The sequence below is a fragment of the Hippocampus comes genome, unplaced genomic scaffold, assembly GCF_001891065.2.
Source record: "Hippocampus comes isolate QL1 unplaced genomic scaffold, H_comes_QL1_v1.1 scaffold207, whole genome shotgun sequence".
In the NCBI taxonomy this organism is placed as follows: Eukaryota; Metazoa; Chordata; class Actinopteri; order Syngnathiformes; family Syngnathidae; genus Hippocampus; species Hippocampus comes.
This window is the reverse complement of record NW_017805146.1, coordinates 938,269-959,703: the sequence shown is the minus strand read 5'-3', so window position 1 is coordinate 959,703 and position 21,435 is coordinate 938,269. Positions and strand designations below refer to the sequence as shown.

The 21,435-nt window shown below is 44.8% G+C and overlaps 4 protein-coding genes and 1 long non-coding RNA gene across 10 annotated transcripts; 2 read left to right on the top strand and 3 right to left on the bottom strand.

Moving 5' to 3' along the window:
- Window positions 1-50: 50 nt before the first annotated feature.
- Window positions 51-4,309, bottom strand: LOC109514604 (gastrula zinc finger protein XlCGF8.2DB-like). Of its 5 annotated transcripts, XM_019867869.1 has the most exons (3): window positions 4,187-4,309; window positions 1,423-2,344; window positions 51-1,382 (listed from the first exon to the last, which is right to left on the bottom strand). In XM_019867869.1, the coding sequence occupies exons 1-2, from the start codon at window positions 4,221-4,223 to the stop codon at window positions 1,431-1,433; spliced, it is 951 nt and encodes a 316-aa protein (XP_019723428.1). In that variant the 5' UTR covers window positions 4,224-4,309; the 3' UTR covers window positions 51-1,382; window positions 1,423-1,430. The 5 variants fall into 5 exon arrangements, with proteins under 5 accessions (XP_019723428.1, XP_019723427.1, XP_019723429.1 ...); XM_019867868.1 differs by having other exon boundaries at window positions 51-2,344; window positions 4,187-4,308; XM_019867870.1 differs by lacking the exon at window positions 4,187-4,309 and adding an exon at window positions 3,213-3,350 and having other exon boundaries at window positions 51-2,344.
- Window positions 4,310-5,165: 856 nt separating this feature from the next.
- laptm4b (lysosomal protein transmembrane 4 beta) lies at window positions 5,166-13,463 on the top strand. Its single transcript, XM_019867896.1, has 7 exons — window positions 5,166-5,590; window positions 6,487-6,604; window positions 7,770-7,843; window positions 7,912-8,034; window positions 8,215-8,313; window positions 9,455-9,550; window positions 12,157-13,463. The coding sequence occupies exons 1-7, from the start codon at window positions 5,498-5,500 to the stop codon at window positions 12,229-12,231; spliced, it is 678 nt and encodes a 225-aa protein (XP_019723455.1). The 5' UTR covers window positions 5,166-5,497; the 3' UTR covers window positions 12,232-13,463.
- Window positions 13,464-13,648: 185 nt separating this feature from the next.
- Window positions 13,649-15,426, bottom strand: rpl30 (ribosomal protein L30). Its single transcript, XM_019867902.1, has 5 exons — window positions 15,293-15,426; window positions 15,127-15,178; window positions 14,686-14,831; window positions 14,048-14,158; window positions 13,649-13,772 (listed from the first exon to the last, which is right to left on the bottom strand). Exons 1-5 carry the CDS (start codon window positions 15,409-15,411, stop codon window positions 13,706-13,708), a joined length of 495 nt encoding a protein of 164 aa, XP_019723461.1. The 5' UTR covers window positions 15,412-15,426; the 3' UTR covers window positions 13,649-13,705.
- A 442-nt stretch (window positions 15,427-15,868) lies between these two features.
- On the top strand, window positions 15,869-18,317 carry LOC109514654 (uncharacterized). The gene is made up of 4 exons (XR_002168019.1): window positions 15,869-16,161; window positions 16,302-16,593; window positions 17,101-17,163; window positions 17,553-18,317. It is a non-coding gene; the product is annotated as an uncharacterized LOC109514654 (long non-coding RNA).
- Window positions 18,318-18,323: 6 nt separating this feature from the next.
- Window positions 18,324-20,902, bottom strand: rida (reactive intermediate imine deaminase A). 2 transcript variants are annotated; one of them, XM_019867917.1, is made up of 6 exons: window positions 20,704-20,902; window positions 19,508-19,613; window positions 19,351-19,405; window positions 19,215-19,283; window positions 18,541-18,596; window positions 18,324-18,437 (listed from the first exon to the last, which is right to left on the bottom strand). In XM_019867917.1, exons 1-6 carry the CDS (start codon window positions 20,766-20,768, stop codon window positions 18,381-18,383), a joined length of 408 nt encoding a protein of 135 aa, XP_019723476.1. In that variant the 5' UTR covers window positions 20,769-20,902; the 3' UTR covers window positions 18,324-18,380. The 2 variants fall into 2 exon arrangements, with proteins under 2 accessions (XP_019723476.1, XP_019723477.1); XM_019867918.1 differs by lacking the exon at window positions 20,704-20,902 and adding an exon at window positions 20,482-20,655.
- Window positions 20,903-21,435: the final 533 nt, after the last annotated feature.

Genomic DNA, 21,435 nt, shown 5'->3' with positions numbered 1-21,435 from the left:
TTCTCCTAAAAGGTGACATATTGGCTTCCTGTGAAGTTTCTTTTTTTTTCTTCTTATTTTACATTTCCGTTGCTGTTAGATCTTAATCCTTGGCACAAATATATAAAGACCTGTCCATGAATTTCTGCTCTGGACGCACTGTCCGTACCAGGACTGGGCAAACAATAGAAAAAAATAATACACTGTGCATTTTAATGAACCACGTTCAGAACATAAACACAACATGATGACAACACTGTGAGAACATCATGCTTATTAATATGTGCTCACTCCGCAGCTCTGCTTGCCTTTCGGCTTTGACAAAACGGTGCTTTCAGATGCCGCGACCAAAGTGCTTCTTTCGCTCCGGGTATGCGGCCACCTTACCCGATCATCTGACTGGGTAAGAAAGTTGTGGTTATTATGCTAATTAGCCCCACTGTGATGTCAGAATTCGGCAAAAGCTAAGACTGCTCACTCGCGTACACACATTGTCAGAAATAGGCAGACCACTCGGTTGTTTAATTTCACACTTGCTGGGTGGCAGGCACTCCAGACACACATTTTTTTCAGGGTACAGGGTATTTTTTTAAAAGTCATTTTTACATCGGTCCTCTTGTGACCAAAAATGTTCGACTTCAGTCCACTTGGTGACAGTAATGTCCATTAAAATGAGGTTAAAAACCACCCATCACAGTTTCAAAGTCCAGTAAGATTTTGCCGAGTGCTTTTGGATGACTTCATCACTCCGTTTACAAATTCCTTTACAGTATGCTACATTCAGCACCCCCCCCCCCAAAAAAAAAAAACTAAAACATTTAGACTTCTCAAAAAAACACCTTTTAGACAAACTGGAAACAATTTTATACACAAAATGTAAGTGTAAAATCTGTAGAAAATGCTGTGTATGGTAGTGCCTGTGCACCTGCATGTGGCTTTAAGAGGCGGGTCTAGGTGGGGTGGCGTGCGACATCAGCGAGTCTGCACGTAAGTGTCTGGACGTGAGCTGTGGCTCAAAGCAGCTCAGGTGCGGGTGTGCTTGTGTGTTACTATCAGCGTTTGATCAACAGCTGATAGCTGGCTGTGGCTCTCCTTTCCCGCATGCAATGTCATTCCACTATGTGTTACAGTATAAACCCATTAATTTATTTAAAAAAAAAAAAAACAATTGCAATTAAACCAGAATTGCAATATAGTGGGATGCTAACGATAAATCGCATCGGAGGAATGTATACCAAGAACTTGCTTTATTGTCCCTGTCGGCCAGGTTATACTTGTATTGCATGCATACACATACAGCATGCAGGTGTGTGTGTGTTGCAGGCCGTGTCAAATGTTATTCTTGGTATATGCCAGATTTTGGACACCCCTTTCACTAATCACAACCACAACATACAAAATATATGCCGGAAGGAAGAATGGTAGTGGTAGGAGTAATCATCTTCGCGAGTTCACTTGGTGCTGCTGTTCTCCCCAACACATTTGTGCTTCTTCACCTGGAACTTAAAGGGGAAGCGTTTGTCACACACGCTGCAGCTGAAGGGTTTCTCGCCCGTGTGTCGGCGCTTGTGCTTCCCCAGCGTGGAGCTGTCGCTGAAGCTGGCGTTGCAAACGGAGCAGGTGAAGGGTTTTTCTCCGGTGTGCGTCCGCGTGTGTTTGATCAGATCACCGTTGGAGTAGAAGCGTTTGCCGCAAAACAGGCAAGAAAAGGGTTTCACGCCCGTGTGAATGTGCGAGTGTTTGACTAAATGCGAGCGGTGGAAGAAGCGCTTGCCACAAACCGGGCAGCTGAACGGTTTCTCTCCGGTGTGGATCCTGGTGTGGGAGCGCAAGCGGTCCCTGGTGGCAAACATTTTGCTGCAAATGGTGCAGTGGAAGGGTTTGTCGCCCGTGTGGACGCTTAAGTGGCGGGACAAGTGGACACGCTGGTTGAAGGTTTTGCAGCAAAACGGGCAGACGAATGGCTTCCCGCTTGGGTGGCGCTCGCGTCGCGCGCCGTTGAAGCCCGAGAATCTGCTCCCGGTCGTCATCACATCAGCTGCGGTCTTCGCGGCAAGAAAGTCCAACGTGGCTCGCTGCGAGCGAGTGACACGAGCCAAACGGTTGTGATGTTGCGCTCCCACGCGGGGGTCTACGTCCGCGTGGGCCTCGCCATTCTCCACGGGCGACTGGTCGTGGCTTTCCTCGTCTTCTTCGCTCTTGACAATCACGCTGGTCACCTGGAACTTGGCAGCGTCGACGCGCTCCTCCTGTTGCTCGGCCTTTTGACTGCTACGCATGTCCTCCTCCAACTCCACTTTGATCTGGGGAAGGTTGGACTCCTTCTGCTCCATCATGGAGCTCCACTCCTGCCCGGCAGCAAGATCTGAAGGATACAAAAAGTGGACATTTTAGATTGCGACTCGCAGTTCACCACAGACCACGTCACCGCATGATGGCACCCGTCACCCGCATTAGGTTCTGTCAAGGTTTTCCACGGACAAATCGGGGACACCGGGTAATTTGGAGCGCGTTTGTTGCCCAGGCAGAATCGGATGAAGCTCCCCTGCTCGGTCCCCAGTGCTTGCTATTCAGTCCATGCGGTTTCATGGCTCATTCGAATAATTCAGTTAATTATTTAATGATTGCGTTTACATGCATGCTTTAACGAAAGAAACATTTTGTTTCCTTTTGAGTAATTAAAACAGGGTTTCAGATTGATGGGGGCAGGTCGGGGTGTTATTCGGCGATTTCCCTTGAAGGCCATATCGCCCAGACCTCGAGTCAGTGATTTTAGGATGACAAAGTTGCATTTGACATCTGCTCACTTGCTGCCGCTGGTGATCGAACCCTGAAAAGCGAAGTCTGGTCGTTTGCGTTGGGGCTGGTTCTTCTCTTTTGTTCAACACAGCTCGTACTCTGTCAACGTTCTTTCCAGCGCTACAAATATCTCCTCAACGGCATTGTTAAGTCACCAACCCTCGAAGCATTGGGACTTGACACATTTTCAACACGGTGCCGCTGCTGCCGCCGCCGCCGACCGACTGCTTTTAGCATGCGTGGCTAACTTCCGCGTCTCTTTGTTTACAGCTAGCACTCTAAAGCTAATTCAAACAAACGCCGCGGCTGCCACGGAGTTTCGGGAGACACAAACGACCCGCGGTGCTTTTGCGTCTTTTAAGTGCCACATATGTGTCGTGAAAGGACGGCAAACGTGGTCATAAATAAAGAGGGTAAGCAGTTTTGACACTCACACTGGCTCTGCTTAGCGATGCAGTGATGCTAACTTCCAGTTTTCTCTTCTTCAATTGTGCCATTCGGCCGACCAAATCCCTCACCGTAGCCTTACTGCCCCTTCTGGAGCCAGTGGGTTACTACATGCCAACGAGAAGAGGACCAAGCTGCTGCCCAACATCATAAATAACAGAAAGCAGTTTAGCCACACACACACAAAAAAAAAATCCAAAATTAAGCTTTCTTTGTCTACACTTGTGAAACAGCACAATCAGATCACCATGCAGAGATTATTATTGATAAATTATATAAAGATAAAAATATAAATCACAAGCGAAATGTAGCTCAATGTGAAAGATCAAAAGTAGCATTTCTTTTTCGCAAAAATACCCATTAACCAATTATTTCTTTCACATCTCATTCCACATAGGCGATGCTGCAATCGGCCCTTTTTTGTGCTATATGGTTATCATGACTTTTACCTCTTTGCCTTGAAAATGAAAAACCCAGTTAATCTCGTTGTTCTGAAATCTCAACTAGGAAATTTTGCAAAGATTTTCTGTCTACCGAAATCCACATTTAATAGTGTCAACTGCTGAGTGGACTACTTTCATTGAGGTTTCCCACAGCTAAAGAGCTTATAATAGTTTGTTGTTTTTGTTTTTAATTGTGGCTACACAGGAAAATCCCCTCATGTCAGCTCAGCACCATGCATGTTAAAGGTCCACCCCCGCTGGAGCTTAGCAGCGTGTCCTCGCCAGTCCATCTGTCAGCCTTCATCCCGGGTTTGCCCAGAGACAGTCAAGCTGCATGCACTTTGATTTGACATCCGGCCCATATTTTTGCCTTGTTTGCTGATTTCATCCCTTACGAGTCCCTTCTTATTCCGTTTTTTATTATTATTATTTATTCACAGTGACTTAAATTGTTATACACCTGAATCATATTTGTATTATTCATAAAATGCAAAGGCTTTTATGAAAAAGTAACTTACAATATTTCACTTGACAACCCAGAAAAAAAAGATACATTTTCTTATGAAGCGATTATCTACACTAGGCATGTCCAGCTCCGGGCCTGGAGGGCCTGATTCAGGTGATCAGCTCATCAGCCAGCTCTGAAGCAGCATTCGAACGATCCTGATTATTTGAATCAGGTGTGTTACACCTGGGAGGGCTGGAAAACAGGCAGGACAGCGGCCCTTGAGGACTGTCTTTGGACACCCCTGATCTACACCATGCGGTATCCTAGGCTCGTTACAAAGTCTCATTCGTTCACTTATTTGAACCTCTATCTATTGAACATTGATGCTGTAGCACCTTCCTATGGAGAGGGTTTCCTTTTTAAGTTTAAAATAGCTTACTCTGAGTTCCAGGATCCCTCAGCATACCCTGGCAAATGGCAGAATCAAATATTTTTTTTTCGCTTCGGTTCAGCAACTGTGTCTGTATTGTGTCGTAAGAGCTAGCTACATAATTCTGTTATTTTCAGAATCATTTTGAAGCATTCTATCAATAACGATCATTATTTGTGACTAAAAAAATGCGGAAAATAATGACAAATTAATGAATAAACTTAGTGAACATCTGAATTTCATTTGGGGTTAATCAGAGGTATTTAACTCGTTCAGTACCAGACAATTCTAGACCAAGTCTCAAAAGATGTTTAAAAACGTCTTTGGGAGTGAATGAGTTTTAAATTGGTGGTAAGTTTGTACGGACACCCATTTAACTTGGTCCGGATGTAGTTGGTTCATTGTGAGCACAAGCGCTCGCATCGCCAAATTCTGCTGTAACTGTAACTAAGTATAGATTAATTGGTGTCTTTTTTCTTTACTGTACATCACAAAAATCTGGCATTTCGACAGGGGTGTGTAGACTTTTTATATTGACTAACTGCAGTACATAAAAACATACACGTCTTGACCCCCCCCACCCCCCACCCCATTAACATAGTTTAGAAAAGGTAAACATGGGCTCAATGAATCATTTGTATTACCCCATCGTGTTTGTATGCAAAAAAAATGAATGAAAGAAAGAAAGGAAAGAAATCCACGTCTGGTCACATGATTGTGGGACGAGGCAGATTAGATGAAGGGACTCTCTCCATCATTTCTCTGTGCGGCCCAGGAGGCGAACATCTATCTCGCTCGACATACGTTCGATGTGACAACAAGCTCCACTTGCTGTGCGGTACTCGTCATTGTGCTTTTGAAAAATTATCGTCGGAGCTCAACGGCGGGCCACCCCCTGCAGCATTCATGTAAATTGGTGCTCGTTTCTGTTCTCGAGAGGAACATTTGAGGATGATTTCGCCGTGGGACCGCTGGTACTCGACGAGTTGCTGCCTCTGCTGCCATGTCCGGACGGGCACCATTATTTTGGGCATTTGGTACATGGTAAGTGCTCTTGTTTTTAAAAGCACCTCAACTGAAGCAAACCGGGCGACTTTATCGACATATTTGTTGCGCGTCACATGCCGATGGATTTGAGTTCAGCTAGCTAGCGACGAACCTCATTTGTTTTTTACTCTGAAATAATGCTTGCCTCGGTTTTTTTCAGTTAGTTGACATTTGTAAATAGGATGGAACGTTTTGAAGAAACGTAATTGTAACACCTGATTATCGGCTGAATAATGTGTCAAAGATGTCTCGAAAAAAATCTTGCTACGTCGAGATAAAAATGTGCTTTCGTGCTGTTTGCCCTACATGTGCACTTGGGTTAAATTTAGCACCGATGCTTTTGTACTAACCTGAGCTTTTAAACATAGTAGTGCACCTCTTAAGCCTGCTAAATCCCCGCCTGGGCTTTTGTAAGCGTTTATGCCATACCCCCAACCTGCCCTGTACTTTGAATCGTTTTAATTCATGTGTCTGGACTTGCACCTTAAAATAGCAGTTTTAAAACTCATGTTTTTTTTTTTTGTTGTTGTTTTGAGACTTCCATAGATTAAAGCACATCCTCGCCGAGTTGTTTCCACTAACAACAGGGCTGCAAACAGATAGGAGCTAGTTTGTCAAAGCGCAGTCAGCAACGCCAATTTACCCACTTGGTCACTGTCCACTACTCACAAAAAGTGAGGGACGTTAAGGCAAAAGGTTTTAAAAATAATAACGCAATCAATCAAAAAGTGGATTTTTGCAGTGGAAATCGTTGACGTTTTATTTGAAAGCCGTCATGCATTCCTTGCGTCCATTTGGCTGATCATATAGCAATAACATTATTACTGTATTTCATCAGACTGCCAACTGCTACCAGTAACAAAACAAAACAAACAAACCTTTCTTCCCTGCAGCTCATCAATGCGGTTGTGCTACTCATCCTGTTGTCGGCCCTCAATGACCCCGTGCAGTACCGCTACCACCTCACCAGCTCCGAGCTGGGCACCGACATCGATGTTATGGATGACGCCAGTGAGTGCAAACACACAATTACTCTCCAGTTTTCATCTCGTAAAGTGTGTCGTTTTGTGTTCAAATGGGAGACAGGAAGATAAGAACGAAAGCAGAAAAGAATCGGAATCCTGGTCAGACAAGACTAAAACAATCCAGCTCTCTGTGTGAAAGAGACTGCTGCCAAGATGGATGAATACTTTGGATTCTCTGCAAGAATGACAGCAAGTAAACAAGAACAAGGCAAGAACGTCAACATTGCTGCTAATCCTGACCAAACCAAAACACAAGCTTGTCACATCTTGGCTACATTTAACAAATCCCGTCATGTGATCTATCAATGGATTGGTCAGTCATTCAAGATGGACGCCATAATCCCGCATGGAATGAGCTGAGAGAGAGAGAGAGAGAGAGAGAGAGAGAGAGAGAGAGACTCTTTGCTTGACCATCATGGGCGCCCGAGGAGATGCTCATACACTCTGAGTCGCGTCAGCTGTATCCTGTACCCAAGCTGAAAGCAATATTGTGATGATGATTGTGGCGGTGGAGGGGCTCTTTAGCTTTTAGCTTAGCGATGGAAAACACAAACAGGGTGACTCATTTTAATTCATGAAAAATACAAGCGCTCTGGTGGAAAGAAAGCTTGCTGACCGGAATCCAAGGATTTACCCTCTGTGTGATGTTTTTTACAAATAAATAAATAAATAAAATAATAATAAAAAAGAAGTATATCACGAGTATTAAGGACTAGCCCCGCAATTCGGACCCAGAGGCAGTTTTACTCAGCAACATGCATGACATTTGGGAGGTGTATCTCCCATGAGAAGACCAAGAAATCTGACAAGACACAGAATGCCGTCCATTTTGCTTTTGATGTGGCTAATTCAGCCAGGCCCATTTTGACCATTTCCAGCTGTGCGCCATGTCCTGTTCGAGGGATTTTGTCCACCCCAATCCATTTTCTGATCCGCTTTATCCTCACAAGGGTTGCAGGGGGGGTGCCGCAGCCTATTCCGGCCGTCTTCGGGCAGTAGGCGGGGGACACCCCGAACCGGTTGCCAGCCAATCGCAGGGCACACAGAGACGAACGGGATTTTGTCCATGTCGTCTAAATCGGAAAGACGTAGACTCCTAGGCAGAGGGATGATGCTAAACTTAACTCCGAACCCTTTTTTTCCCCCTTTAGATATCTGCATAGCAACAGCTATATCCCTCCTCATGATTCTCATATGCGGTATGGCGACATACGGTGCTTACAAGGTGAGTTCACACCCGCATTTCCGCATCCCACTATCCTCGGTTTCACCTCATTTGAATTTCCCGCGCAGCAACATGGCGCGTGGATCATTCCGTTCTTCTGCTACCAAATCTTCGACTTTGCCCTCAACACGCTGGTGGCCATCAGCGTGGTGGTATACCCCAACACGGTGCAGGACTACCTCCAGCAGCTGGTGAGTCACAAACCGTTGCCGTTGACTTGCTTGAGTTTTGCCAGCGGAACTTGGAACTTGCTTGAAACTCGAACGTTCTGACTTAAGGCTAATTCAAGACTGATGTGAACGACTCCCACATCTGTTGTTTGGTAAGACTGGGCGCAAATGCTTTTTTTTTTTGTTCCCCTTCCCTTGCAGCCGGAGACCTTCCCTTATAAAGAGGACATGATGTCTGCCAATCATATGTGCCTCGTTTTCGCAGTCCTCCTCTTCATTGGCGGCATCCTCTCCTTCAAGGTAACTTCAGATGCCGCTGCATCCAAACTCACTGGCCGCCTCATTTCACTTCACCGACTGGCACCTCGAAACATTTTCTTTGAGGAATCCCACTTTGACAAAAGCGACGACGCGCGCTTGTATTTGGGAGGCGGCGGGCTTCACAAAGCGGCAAAAGCAGAATCAGATTGGTCCCGAAAGCCGTGTCTGGGGCCGCTCCCACAAGCGTCGGTATGCTCGCTGAACGTCGCTGGCTGCCAAGTCAATGGACGTGTGCATCCCGTCCGTCCTTGCGTGATGAATCGGAGCACGTGTCGCCCATCATGAAGCTGCGAATGTTTCCGTCGAGTCCGTGTTCTCGACGAGACCTGCATCACGTCCCATGCCGGCGGTGGGTAGGAACCGCGTCCCAATGCGGACTCTGTATACTTGATGGAGTCTGAGTCATTTTGGCCCCTTTGATGGCTGCAAAGCAAAGTGTCCCCACCAAAAATGGCCTAGGGGCTTTTGTCGATACTTGCTCAGAGGAAGAAGGACCACTTTCCTTTTCCTCACTTTTCGAAAAGAGGGGACGGTTTGGAGGGGAAATTGGACCGGCTCGCGGGCCCGGCACGCCGCTGCATCTTTTCACACGCAAACACAATGAGCCGGCTGTTCACTTGCCAAGTCCCACCTCGGCACTACCGACGCCTGATGAGATGCGGGCTGAAGGAGCGCAGCAAGAAAAAAGAGACGCTCAACCAACAAAAAAAATCGCAAGTCACATTTGGGCAAAAGGACTCCCACTCCGTAGCAAAGTGCGGCTACTAGAATGAAAAAAACAAAACAAAACGGATTCAATCTGTCAATCAACCAACATCTCATCCGTAAAGGGTGAATCATTTTGCTCATGAGCATAACGTAGCGATGTCCGCTTTCAAATGGAGGGAGTCGAAGCAAAAATGACTCTGAGCCGTGGCCGTTTCTGGCACGCGCGGCTCGTTCTCGGTCGAAAGTGACCCCAAGAAGAAGAAGTTGGTGTTCTCCGAAAAATGCCAGCGGATGGCTCTCGCACACGGAGCCGCTGTAGCTCGTGAAGGCCCGCCACCGATTCGGAGTTCAGAGCCATCACATTTTTTTTGTTGGACACCGAGAGTTACAATCCATTCATATGTCTCTCCAGGCCTACCTGATCGGTTGCGTGTGGAACTGCTACAGATACGTGAGCGGCGCAGGCACCACTGAGGTCCTTGTCTATGTCACCGCCAACGACACCATGGTGAGTTCCCAAAAGCCGCGCGTAACACGCCGAGCCTCAGACTTGTCGAGAAGACAAACATGGACATGATTATGTGGCAAAAACCCAAATGGTAGAATCTTGAGAACAGTGAGTTGTTGTTTTTTTTTTCCTTCACAATTTTCCTGTTAATGACAGCCGGTTGGCGTATGTACATAATCAAATAATAAATGGGACAAGAACACATGTCGGTGGGACACAACTGTAGACTGTACTTTCAGAAAGAAATGCAAACAAACTAATTTCATCGTATTTGCGGTTTTTCCTGTTCGCCTGCGGGCAAAGGGTTGAGTTTTTAATTGAACGTCATTGGTTCCTGAATGTCCGCACACGGAGCCGCTGTAGCTCGTGAAGGCCCGCCACCGATTCGGAGTTCAGAGCCATCACATTTTTTTTGTTGGACACCGAGAGTTACAATCCATTCATATGTCTCTCCAGGCCTACCTGATCGGTTGCGTGTGGAACTGCTACAGATACGTGAGCGGCGCAGGCACCACTGAGGTCCTTGTCTATGTCACCGCCAACGACACCATGGTGAGTTCCCAAAAGCCGCGCGTAACACGCCGAGCCTCAGACTTGTCGAGAAGACAAACATGGACATGATTATGTGGCAAAAACCCAAATGGTAGAATCTTGAGAACAGTGAGTTGTTGTTTTTTTTTTCCTTCACAATTTTCCTGTTAATGACAGCCGGTTGGCGTATGTACATAATCAAATAATAAATGGGACAAGAACACATGTCGGTGGGACACAACTGTAGACTGTACTTTCAGAAAGAAATGCAAACAAACTAATTTCATCGTATTTGCGGTTTTTCCTGTTCGCCTGCGGGCAAAGGGTTGAGTTTTTAATTGAACGTCATTGGTTCCTGAATGTCGGAACCACACGTTGTCATATTTGACCCTCCCCGTCCGTGTTAGCAACATTCCCTGAGTTCATTGAAATCCGGAGGACTTTATTTGACGCATTAGTACTTATTTGTAACCGTTTCAAATGAATGTGAACATCGTGCTCGTAGTTGGCACCGGCGTCTCTGAGGCCGCCTGCATAAATTGGGATTGGATTGACATGAGGACAGGGATGAGATTCCGCGCACAGAGTGGAGTTTGTGCGTCCGTCGGGTCCTCCCATTAGGCTTTGAGCGCCGTCACACTTTCCATCTGCCGTCTGCGCTAATCCCCAACACTGATACGTAAGACCTTAATCTGCGCTACGCTCGCTCTCGTCACGAAGCTCATCATCACCGCCGTCCGTCGCGCACCACGCTGACCGTTCGCTTAACGCGGTTGCACGAGAACGACAAGTCGGCGCGCTCATTAAGCAGAGTGAATATGAATGGCCCGCCTTGAAGGAAGGGGGGGGGGGCTTTCGCTATTGCCATTCAAAGGGCATCCGTGGAGGTTTTATACGCACACATACACCCTCCGTGTGCTCTTTGTATGCATCCTCTCTTGCCGCGGACACGTTACGTAACGGTCTGCTTGTCCGCTCCATTTCAAATCCCGGCCGTGATGGGTTTCGCAAGGCTTTCCTCCCAGCTGATGTCTCACAATCGCATCCCCTCAAAGCATATTTTCCCCACTCGCCAGAATTAGTAATGGCAGATGATTTATTTAAAAAAAAAATAAAAATAAAGCTCAGTGAGGGACATTTCTTCTCAAGTCACGCCACCAGTCATGCATGATAACGACAAAACCGCTCATTCAATCACATTTTTTTAACATACCATATTCACTTATGTGAATACGTGGGTCTTTGCAGAATATGCTGAACAATATAGAATATGTGGGATTTCTTTTTCCATTTGAAACAAAACAAGAGCATGTGTATTTGCTACCATTTGGGGATAAAAAAGAGGGACTGAGAAAACCCTGGAACGGCAATGTTTTTGACTCGTATCATTTTGGATTCCTTCAACTGATTGCAATTGTTAACGTTTCGAATATGCTCTTTCATTTGCTGAAACAACAAACTCCCCAATACACATCTCGAAGCACAAGAACTGATCCCTGTGGGTCTCCATCAAAAGTTTGAGACATTATAGACTTTTCCAAAGACACATTTTTTTCTCCTTTTTATGTGAAAGAACAGAGAAGTGGACCAATCCTAAAATATGTTAAAAATAAATGTCATTCTAATTTTGAAAAGGTCTAAGGTACACATTCTCAACTCAACTCAACTGTATTTATAGAGCACTTTCAAACAGCCATCGCTGCATACAAAGTGCTGTACATGGAGCAATTCAACATGTACAACAAACAGTAAAGCAAATCGGTAATAAAGACGGTAGAAAGCACCGAACAGCAAAACCAAGAACAAATCTAAGTCAGGCTGAGTCAAATGCCAAAGAATACAAGTGAGTTTTGAGGCGGGTTTTGAAGATGGGCAGCGAGGAGGCTTGCCGAATGTTCAGTAGGAGGTCATTCCAGAGAGAGGGACCAGCAACATATTCATTTTTTTTAAAGTTTTGGTTTATTTTATTTTTTAAATACTTTTTGAAAGACTTGCAATTGGTGGTTTCCCGAGCCGTCGAGGCAACCGGACTCCACTTTTCGCCCTGTAACTTTCTGTTCTGTGCTCTATTTCAGGTTCTGCTTCCTCCCTACGAGGAGGTGGTCGCCATCCCGGCTAAGGAGCCCCCTCCCCAGTATGGGGAGCCTTGAGCCCACCCACCCCTTCTCTGTAATGCCACCCCTGTACCTCCATCAGTAGCTGTAGCTGAGTCCTGGATGTCGACTCCTGCCGGCATTTCCATTAGCTTAGCGGCGCCTTGAGACAGTATTTCTGTCGCGGTGACGTATGGTCCTCTTCACTCTGCAAGGAGACGGACATGCACTTGAAGTCACCCGCCAACTCTTAGCCCTCTGATACTGTGAATCTCCCTCGTGGTTGCTTGTTGAGTGAGGAGCAAGAGCACTTTTTCATCCCCCTCCCTCTTTGAATGTAACGACGGGGTATTTTTAAATTTTTTGTAATAACTGAGGGGGGCGGTGGTCATCGCCGCGAGGAAATCACGCTCTCTTAAAATTCTTTTTGAATTACAGAAAAACGGCGACGTCTTCCTCTTTTGCGTCTTATTTTTCTACCCATTTGATTGAGCTCAGCAGGGCTTCAAGGCATTTTCCTTGAACGACCCAAGAGAACGCTCTTTGTGCGCATCACCGACCTTTTTCCAAGCAAATGGTGAATGGGATCTTATGTGGCGCATTAACGTAGCATGATAGCACAAACTGGTTAGAGCGCCTGAATCAAATTGGTAGTATTCTATTAACTAAATAGCATTTATGTGTCCTAATAATTTGCTTCTTACATTTAGTGCCAAGATTCATTTAAAAAAATGCAGATCTAAGAGCTAATGATTCAAATTTAAAGAAAATCAAACAATCAGTGAAATAGCTAAGACACATCATTTTGCTCCCTTACGAAAGTGTCCATCACAGGGAAAAAAAAAAAAAAAGTCCCAGACTCTGCATTAGTAACTTGGTTCCTTACTAATATAGGTTGTTATCTTAACATCAGTAAATACTATCCAATTGCCGTCAGCATTAAATTCAACCCGCAACTCTCAATACAGAGAAAACTTGATTGGCCTAACAACTAGCTGGGCGCCTTCATGAGTGAGTGAGGACCACTGCTTTTGCACATGCAATTAGAGTGAACTTGCACTTTAATGGGACAGACATGACATTGCGTGTCGTTGTGTCCAAAAAAGGAAAAGCTGCAGAGCCATTTGATATTCGAAGGCAGCGATGGGAAAGCTCAGCACAGTTGTTAGCATTAAAGACAAAATGGTGGAAGCCGGGATGACTGATGCCTCAGTTTATAATTGTCAGAATCCCTTTGACTGTCCTTTATGATCCACTGATGTGTCCACAATTCTCTGAAATTAAAAAAACAAACAAACATGTAATGGGGTTGGCTGATTTTTATTTCTTCTCCGACACTTTTGGCTGGATTTATGACATTGCCGACTTCATGTGGCCACCTGCGGTACTTAACCACAATGGGTTGATTTAAAAAAAAAAAACACGGTACTTAACCACAATGGGTTGATTTAAAAAAAAACAAAAACGAGGGCAGTTATTGTCAACACCAACTTTATTTATGACAATCGGGGTGAAGGGATAGCGGGGAGGTCTACTGAGGCTGCTGCTGCTGATCAGGCATGCTCCTGATGATGTCAGAATCGCCTGCAAGGAGAAGCAGAGAACAAACAAGTCAGCAAAAACCTCCTTCCACGCCCCTCCCTAAAAGTGCATTCATCTGTTTCACAGTCAAAACTGGACAGGTCATGTCATACGTCACACTTTCAGCATGAACAATTATAAAAGGCCGTGAAGACATAAAACTTCAAGTATTGCTTCATTATTGTTCTCTCCCTAAAAGTGCATTCATCTGTTTCACAGTCAAACTGGACAGGTCATGTCATACGTCACACTTTCAACATTAACAATTATAAAAGGCTGTGAAGACATAAAACTTAACACGCGGTAGTATTTGCCGCAGGCGGTGCCCAGCTCAATGTTGTTGCCGCTGTAGTGGTGCACGCCGGTTTTGGCCAGCATGGCGTAGTACTCGATCTCAGATTTCCTATAAGAGGGGCACAAAATGGCGTCATGGGGTAAACAGATGCCTTCCTTCTTTAATTGGGGTCAAGAGTGACCTATTTGGACTCTGTTGCTAAACAATACAGCAGCACCGACCGAGGAGGAACAAAACTCTTTCAGATGAATTAGAGGTCAAGAGGTTGACTGTAGCCATGCGCGGTAGTAATGATTTCACATTCAGCGTTCAATAGCCCCCGACGTGGTCGCTGGACAGAGATGAGTGCGTCCAGGTCAAATAAACGCCTCCTTCAAATACACACGTCTTAAAAAAAAAAAACAAGCAGTGAGTGTGCGTCTCAGTGCATAGATTCTTCAAAACACCGGAGTCTTAATTCACTTTATTGCTAACCAAAACAGCAGCAGCCAAGAATACACTTGCAAAGAGGGAAGCTAAACGCCTGGGGTGGGGGCATTTCTCTGTGTCATTTTCCATGATGTGGCGATAGTAAGCATTTCGGTAGACTGAACGGTACAAAGCGTTTTTGAGACACTTGTTTTGGTGGTATTTACCTGAGAGCCGGGCAGTTGTTGGCCAAGATGACCAGCTTGGCTTTGCCCTGTCGGATCATCTTCTGGGACTGCTTGTAGCCCAGCACGTACTTGCCACTCTTCATCACCAGCTGGAGTCGGGAGTTGATGGACTCCATCGACTTTTTCTGCATTCGAAAAGCACATTACCAAGGGTCAGCGGCAACGTAGCTCGACTGGAATTAGCCACCGTGTTAGCATTAGCTTCAGTGGGCATTTGACAGGCACTCTTGGACTGCGTAAGCCGGCTCAAGATACAGGCCCTCATCAATAACTGGCTACAACTTGACTCCGGGTTTCGCCATACGTGACGAACATGTGACGGTCTCGTGCTATCATGTTAGCTTAGCGGGCCTAGCCTGGCATTCGCCTCCACGTGAAGCGGCCAGCGCGTGCCGAGAGGAAAAGCTGCCTGCCACTCACCGTCTTCTTGGCGGCCACCATTTTTGCGGTTTCTAGTCCGAAGCCGGCCGACCTACGAGCGACAAGGAAACAGTCAGAGCTTTTGGTGACTTTCTGTGCGCGTAGACAAAGCAACAAGTGTCACTTTGGGGGTGTTTTTATTGGAAAACTTGTGAGAGCTCCTTACTGTGAGCTTATTCCAATATGGCCTCGGAGGGAAAGGAAAGACCAGCATGCTTTGCGGCGCAGTCTGGAGGCGAGCGTGCGCAAAAGGCTCGTGCGCATCTCCTGATGCCTTTCAACCATTTGCACATTTTGAAATGTTGATGTCAGCTGTTTTCACGACATATCGTCTTGAATGCATTTCTGAATTTCAATAACTTGTGTATGGAGGTAGACGGTCATTTGTTTTGCTTAATTTCAACTGTAATACTTTGGAAGTTGGCGCTCAAACGCTCTAAAATTTGGAGAATTTTACATTTAGAGTCTAAATGTAAAATTCCCTACGTGAGCAAGTGCAGTGGTGTCATTTGTCTCAACCTATTTGGAGCCAACAATTGAGTTAGTTAAATATCGAACCGCAAGAATCGAACTTAATTGATGTAAAACATGCAAAAGTGACATAAGTTCATGGTACAAATACAAAAATAGCAACAGATGCAAATACAAACTCGAGGGAGTGAACCGATACTACTGAATCTTCAGAGTCTGACCCAATAGACGTCGGTTAACTGGTCGAACTCAACGGTTGGAGTCCGCATCATTTATGATGAATGCGCTAACTTCAGTCAATCAACCAACTCATCGGAGTCCACTGCGTATCAACTGAGTCCGCTAAATTGAGTCAACCGGCGGTGTCTTTGTGTGCTCATCATCGGCCAGCCAGAAGAATTGTCACATCCTTTTCAGTATCATAAACTGAGATGATTCAAGAGCTCATAAGATTGTTTGACTTCTCCTTTTTTTCCCCAACAGTCTGTTCAGAGAAGTGTCTTGAAAGGAAAAGATGCTCAATTCAAACTGAAGACTGAAAGGTTTGACCAACAACAACTTCAGGTAGGAGGTCACTCTGTATACGATGCAGTTTTGTTTTATTACCCCCTTTCCACACAGTTATGTCACCCACCAGTGAGGCGCGGCAGCCTCTGCACACGAGCAAGCTGCTGACCACTTGAATAATGTATTTTTGTTGCCAGCCTCCTGGAAACAGCCCGAGTGACAGTCAACAACAAATCCGACACTGACTGCACCGACGTGTGTAGCTAATTTGAGTCCACCACCGCAACAGCGGGGGAACCACACCAAGATGCGGCGCCACGCATGAGGCAAAGGGGCAAAAATCCCAACCTCCAAAGTATTTCTTTCCTTCCCGTCCAATCTCATTTGGACCCGACAGGATGGGATGTTCCACAAGCTCCCAGACTTCAGCGATGGACTCGACCAAACCTGGAGTCAAAACAGATGAGAGCAATGGAACCAGCAGCCCAGGTACCAAAACTCTTGAAAGAATAAGCTCTGTTGCTTTTTTTTATAACATAATATTCATGCACAAAGCAACTGCACAAAATGGGGTTTGCTGTGGTGTATATTAGATGTGGCTATTATTGAGTTACTCACAATCCAGCCTAACGACACAACAATATTCATGTCACCGAGGCGGGAAAACGCAACATAGCATTTTTTAAATTTTTTTTATTTATTTATTTATTTGTACTCAAAGTATGTCTCAGTGAACAGCAAATGTAATTGAACATTGATGATATTTTTAGAAGCTGGACTGTAATCTCAGCACCTAATGCCGTATCGATTTGATACAGTGTGAGGGCCATGTGTTAGCCCCGAAATGATGTCAATCAAAAGTGTGGATTATTGTTGTTGTAAAGCCATATTTTTTGGATGTGACAAGTCCGATAGCCCTCAAACTTTTTGTGGGTAGCGTAAAGAAATGTTCAATCTCTTTTAACGTTGTGTTATTGTGACCTTTACCCAAATTAGCATCAGCTCAAGCAGAAGCCGCCGATTTGACGGAACCAAAACGAGAAACAGAAGAGGCACCAGGTGAGCTCCCTTTTTAGCAAGGCTGAATGATTTTGAAAAATAGTCCAATTGGAATATCCCCCCAATTTCAGATGCGATCATTTTTTTTCATGGTCCTCTTCCCAATTATTTAAAAAAAAAAAAAAAAACACACACACAAGCAGTGAATTAATCTGCATTCCAACTAATCTCCGATGTATCACACTTCAATGTTTATTAGGTGGTAAGGTTAGGCTTCCAGTCCACGAAAGTCAAAACATCAAGTAATATGAGCGCTATTTCTACATGATACTGTATATTTCGAATGTTCCGATATAATTGAATTGGAGTCATTCGATTCTGAAACACGTTGACTTGCAGTACAGTCACTCGGAGTTATATTCTTTCCCCCTCCGCCTGCCGTCGTTTAGCTTCAATCGACTGACATTGGCCACCAGACTGTCCACATCCTGTCCAATGCCAAGATGGAGAAGCTGTGACATCATCACCGTGTGCCTTGCCGCCCTTTTCGCAATAGCACTTCATGATCCATTCGAGAGAGCACTTTGCATCGCCTCCGACACCACAGCCAAAATGCCAAAAGTCATGAATCGATATGTACGCTCGGACCGAGAAACTGAGTCACAAATGTTGTTGGCCCGCTTCATTGGAGAAAGAGACGCCTCTCTGAAATAAAAGTTGAAAAAAAAGTTCCGGGATGACTGCTGCACCATGCGCTGACTGTAACGGTTTACCGTACTTTTTTTTTTTTTTTTACATTTAAACAATTTGCAGAAATACAACAGGTCAAACAACCATTTATTTGATTGAATATGATATCCTGCGGCATTGTTTACAGTAATTCATCTTAAATCCAATGACAATCAATTCCTGTCAATTTCTTTCTCTTTAACCTTTCCGTGTACAGTTGCTAGAAAGTTCTGAGGCATTTTTGAAACCCGTTATTTTAAATGGCATTAAGAGCGATCGACAAAGTGTAATAAAATGGCCGGAATCAAAACACTTCTTGCCCAGGTTCTTTTATTAACATTGCACCACAGTCCAAACAACTGGCAAATTAAGTGCTTTCTTCCATTACGTGGGGTTTTCGATTAAAAGGCCAGTGTTGAAAGTAGTTCAGCGAGCTCAGAGACCGAGTGAAAAAATCAGGAGCCATACCACGTGAGTTGTTGGAAGATGTCTCTGGAAAAAAAAAAAAACCTGTCGTGCTATAACTTGTTGGCAAGATGGCCGCCTAGTCAAGAGTCGGCGAGAGGACCGACAACCGCCACCGCCTCGATCTCCACCAGACCACCCTGGAGAGAATTAAAAAAAAACATTTGAAACAAATTGAAATAATGCTCATACAAATTAGTGGAAGTAAAGTTGCAAGTGTAGACGTGTCAAAGGGTTTCTCACACGGGGGAGCGCCGCCACTTGGTAGGCAGCTCTGGCAGGGAAGTTGCTGCAGAAAACTGTAGAAAAGACAGCAAAAGTCAATGATGATGTGATGAATTATCTAACTTAGCGACAAAATGAACATTTGAACTAACAAGCCCGGTGCAGGAGACCTGCATGGATCGTTTTTCCTGGCAGCACGATGGCAGGCGCCACTTGTTGCTAGGCAGACTTCACGCGGGATCAAAATTAGCTCAGTTGTCGGATGCGTTGGAAGAAAAAAAAATCTACCTAAAAAATTAAAGGGTCACTAATTCACCATGCGCATAGTTTAAAAAAAAATCTAAATTCAATGAAAAAATGTTGCCCTATTTTTTTTTTCGAGATAATGCTAATCTTATGAGTCAGTGTGCTTGAGTTGGTGTTGAACAGAATCCAGACAACAGAATCCTGAACTGAGCATTGTGTGTGGTTCTGGTGGAGGTCACGTTACACGGTGACCTCCTGAGTGGCGGTGTCTGCTTACAACTACGTCGTGGGGTCACCGGCTTCCATTTCACCTCTCAGTTGTCTTCTGTTCATTTATACATATAATGAAGATGACTGTCGACCGGCACAATATAAACGTGCTACTACATACGATATAAATCAAACCGCCCAATCAACCATCATGAACTATAACAGCACTGACTTACATGTCTTGTACACTTCATTGACGCAGTTAAAGTCATTAATGTCCGCCAGCAGGACGGTCGTCTTCACCACTGAAATAGACAAATAGGTTTGTTTCATAAGAGGAAAAAGTCATCACACCGAGACTTGCAATGTTACCGTTAGTGTAGTTGCAGCCTGAAGCTTTAAGGATCTCCCCCATGTTGACCAGAGCCTAAGGAATAACATTTACCAGTCTTTGGCATGTGTACTTCCACTCAAACGCAGAGTATGAGTAGTTTTGCCACCACTGAGAATCTATATGTGTACGCATCACCTGTTTGGCCTGAGCCTGCACTCCTCCCTGGACCAGCTGACCAGAGGCCACGTCCATGCCCAGCTGACCAGAGATGTACAAGGTCCTGTCCACCAGCACTGCTTGGCTGAGCAAAAACAAATAGCAAGACTTACTGAAGACGTACTATCATGATTGAGATGACCATTATTTTCGGGTGCACATTTCCCAAAATACCCCACCCTCACTAATCCCTCCCATTTATTTCTCAAAGGATATGTCGCGATGCCACCGAAACAGAAAAGTGGCCGTGTCCAGTCCACATCCACATGGCTGAGCAAAAACAAATGGGCAGTTTGATTAGGATTTCCAACCAATGCATCCAGTGACCAGGATTTTCTGATTTGAAAAAGGGTTTATCATTTTAGTTCCACTTAACAATTATGCGCTGCTTTTGTGTTGGTCTGTTGTATACAAAGAGAGAAAGAAAGAAAATGAAAAATGTGACAAAATGAGGGAAAAGAATACTTTTTCACAGCAAGGTGCAGTATGTGACAATGGCGACCCTAAGTGGACGGCAAAGATCCTACAAAGAATTGGAAATTTGTGTCACTCAAGCTGCATGGTAAATTGCAGTTTTCCCTCCTCTTCCATGTCATTTTAGCAGCTTCGTTGGATCTTTTTTTTTTCGTTGTTATCGTTTTGGTGCCGGTTGTGACTTCATACACATGGAAGTCCTAGTAAAAGAGCAGCTGTCCTCCACACGAAGTAAACCCAATTAGGTTGACCAACTACGGTTTTCGGGCTTAGAATGTGATTTTAGTGAACATAATTGTCCTTTAAAAAACGATGACGACGGTTGGTTACCGCCCACAAGTATCCTGATTGGTCCGTACACACAACTCCCCTTCGACACGTGTGCTCGTTACACAACAAAAACACGACAACAAGAAAGAAAGAAACCAATATTATATACCGGTAAATATGTGTACAAGCAGCTTTTTCCTGCATCTTACCTATACATTCCCTGTCTCACCGGAGCTTTGTCCGTGTATGTAATCTGCCTGCGAATCGTCGCCATAATTTTGCGTCACCTGCTGCTCTTCGAAGAAAGTTTGGACTTTATGCCCTTTTTGCTCTTAGTTTCACTTTACAAGTGTCATCGGTTGCGTTCAACGACCGCTAAGACACACCTCTCAGATTTACCTATTAAAAACATGTTAATATTTATTTGTTACCTGTAGGGGCCAATGGCAGCCGGTGCTTTCGCGGTGTTAATAATCTTTCTGATGAGAGTGGACATCTTTCTATTATTCAGGAACTGCGAGTGCGTGGTTGTGTGTGCCCCGAACGACAAAGACCTTCGCCCCAAAGTTAGTCTGACAGGCGAACCTGGAGGAAGCGAGTGTATATTTGGACACCTGTGTAAGGGCGTGAAGGGGAAGGTGAAATAGAGAGTGAATACTATACATTCTTGCTAGGCTCCACCCAAGCGGGGCGATAATTGTGGATACCGTAAATAACATAAGCACATCGTGTGATTTATTAATAATAACTAATATATTTAATCAATGTTTCAAATCTCCATGTTAATAATACTGTAAGCTTATGTTAAATTAATAATTATTTTCATTTTATATTAGAGCATTTTGTTATTTTGTGTTGCAGTTACCTAGGTTATATTCCGTTTAATAATTGCTTAAACAAGTTTATGTTGATATTATATGATTGGTTAAGGAAACCAGGAAGTGTTTGGTGTTTCCGGGAAGGAGGTGTGTTCTTGTTCGTTCGTTCGGAGGTGCAGACGTTGGGGAAAATAAAAACTGCCTTCAAAGGATTCCATCTCTCCTTTTGCCCATTTTTAAAGTAGAGCTATCCACTGAAAAACTACGAACCTCTCAACTTACACAAGCAAGGCCTGAAAAACCTCCCCGTGTCGCTCCCGTTGTTTGTCAAACGTTGCCTCGGCA

Coding starts and splice junctions, on each gene's coding strand:
- LOC109514604 (XM_019867869.1), bottom strand. CDS start 4,223: ATGTATCTTTTTTTTCTGGGTTGTCAAGTGAAATATT. Junction 2,345..4,186: donor GGGTTGTCAAGTGAAATATT/GTAAGTTACTTT, acceptor TGTATCCTTCAG/ATCTTGCTGCCGGGCAGGAG.
- laptm4b (XM_019867896.1), top strand. CDS start 5,498: ATGATTTCGCCGTGGGACCGCTGGTACTCGACGAGTTGCTGCCTCTGC. Junction 5,591..6,486: donor TTTTGGGCATTTGGTACATG/GTAAGTGCTCTT, acceptor TCTTCCCTGCAG/CTCATCAATGCGGTTGTGCT. Junction 8,035..8,214: donor AGGACTACCTCCAGCAGCTG/GTGAGTCACAAA, acceptor CTTCCCTTGCAG/CCGGAGACCTTCCCTTATAA.
- rpl30 (XM_019867902.1), bottom strand. CDS start 15,411: ATGGTTGAAAGGCATCAGGAGATGCGCACGAGCCTTTTGCGCACGCTC. Junction 15,179..15,292: donor CATATTGGAATAAGCTCACA/GTAAGGAGCTCT, acceptor TGTCGCTCGTAG/GTCGGCCGGCTTCGGACTAG. Junction 14,159..14,685: donor AACAACTGCCCGGCTCTCAG/GTAAATACCACC, acceptor CCCCTCTTATAG/GAAATCTGAGATCGAGTACT.
- rida (XM_019867917.1), bottom strand. CDS start 20,768: ATGTCCACTCTCATCAGAAAGATTATTAACACCGCGAAAGCACCGGCT. Junction 19,614..20,703: donor GCTGCCATTGGCCCCTACAG/GTAACAAATAAA, acceptor GTTTTTGCTCAG/CCAAGCAGTGCTGGTGGACA. Junction 19,406..19,507: donor TGCAGGCTCAGGCCAAACAG/GTGATGCGTACA, acceptor GTTATTCCTTAG/GCTCTGGTCAACATGGGGGA.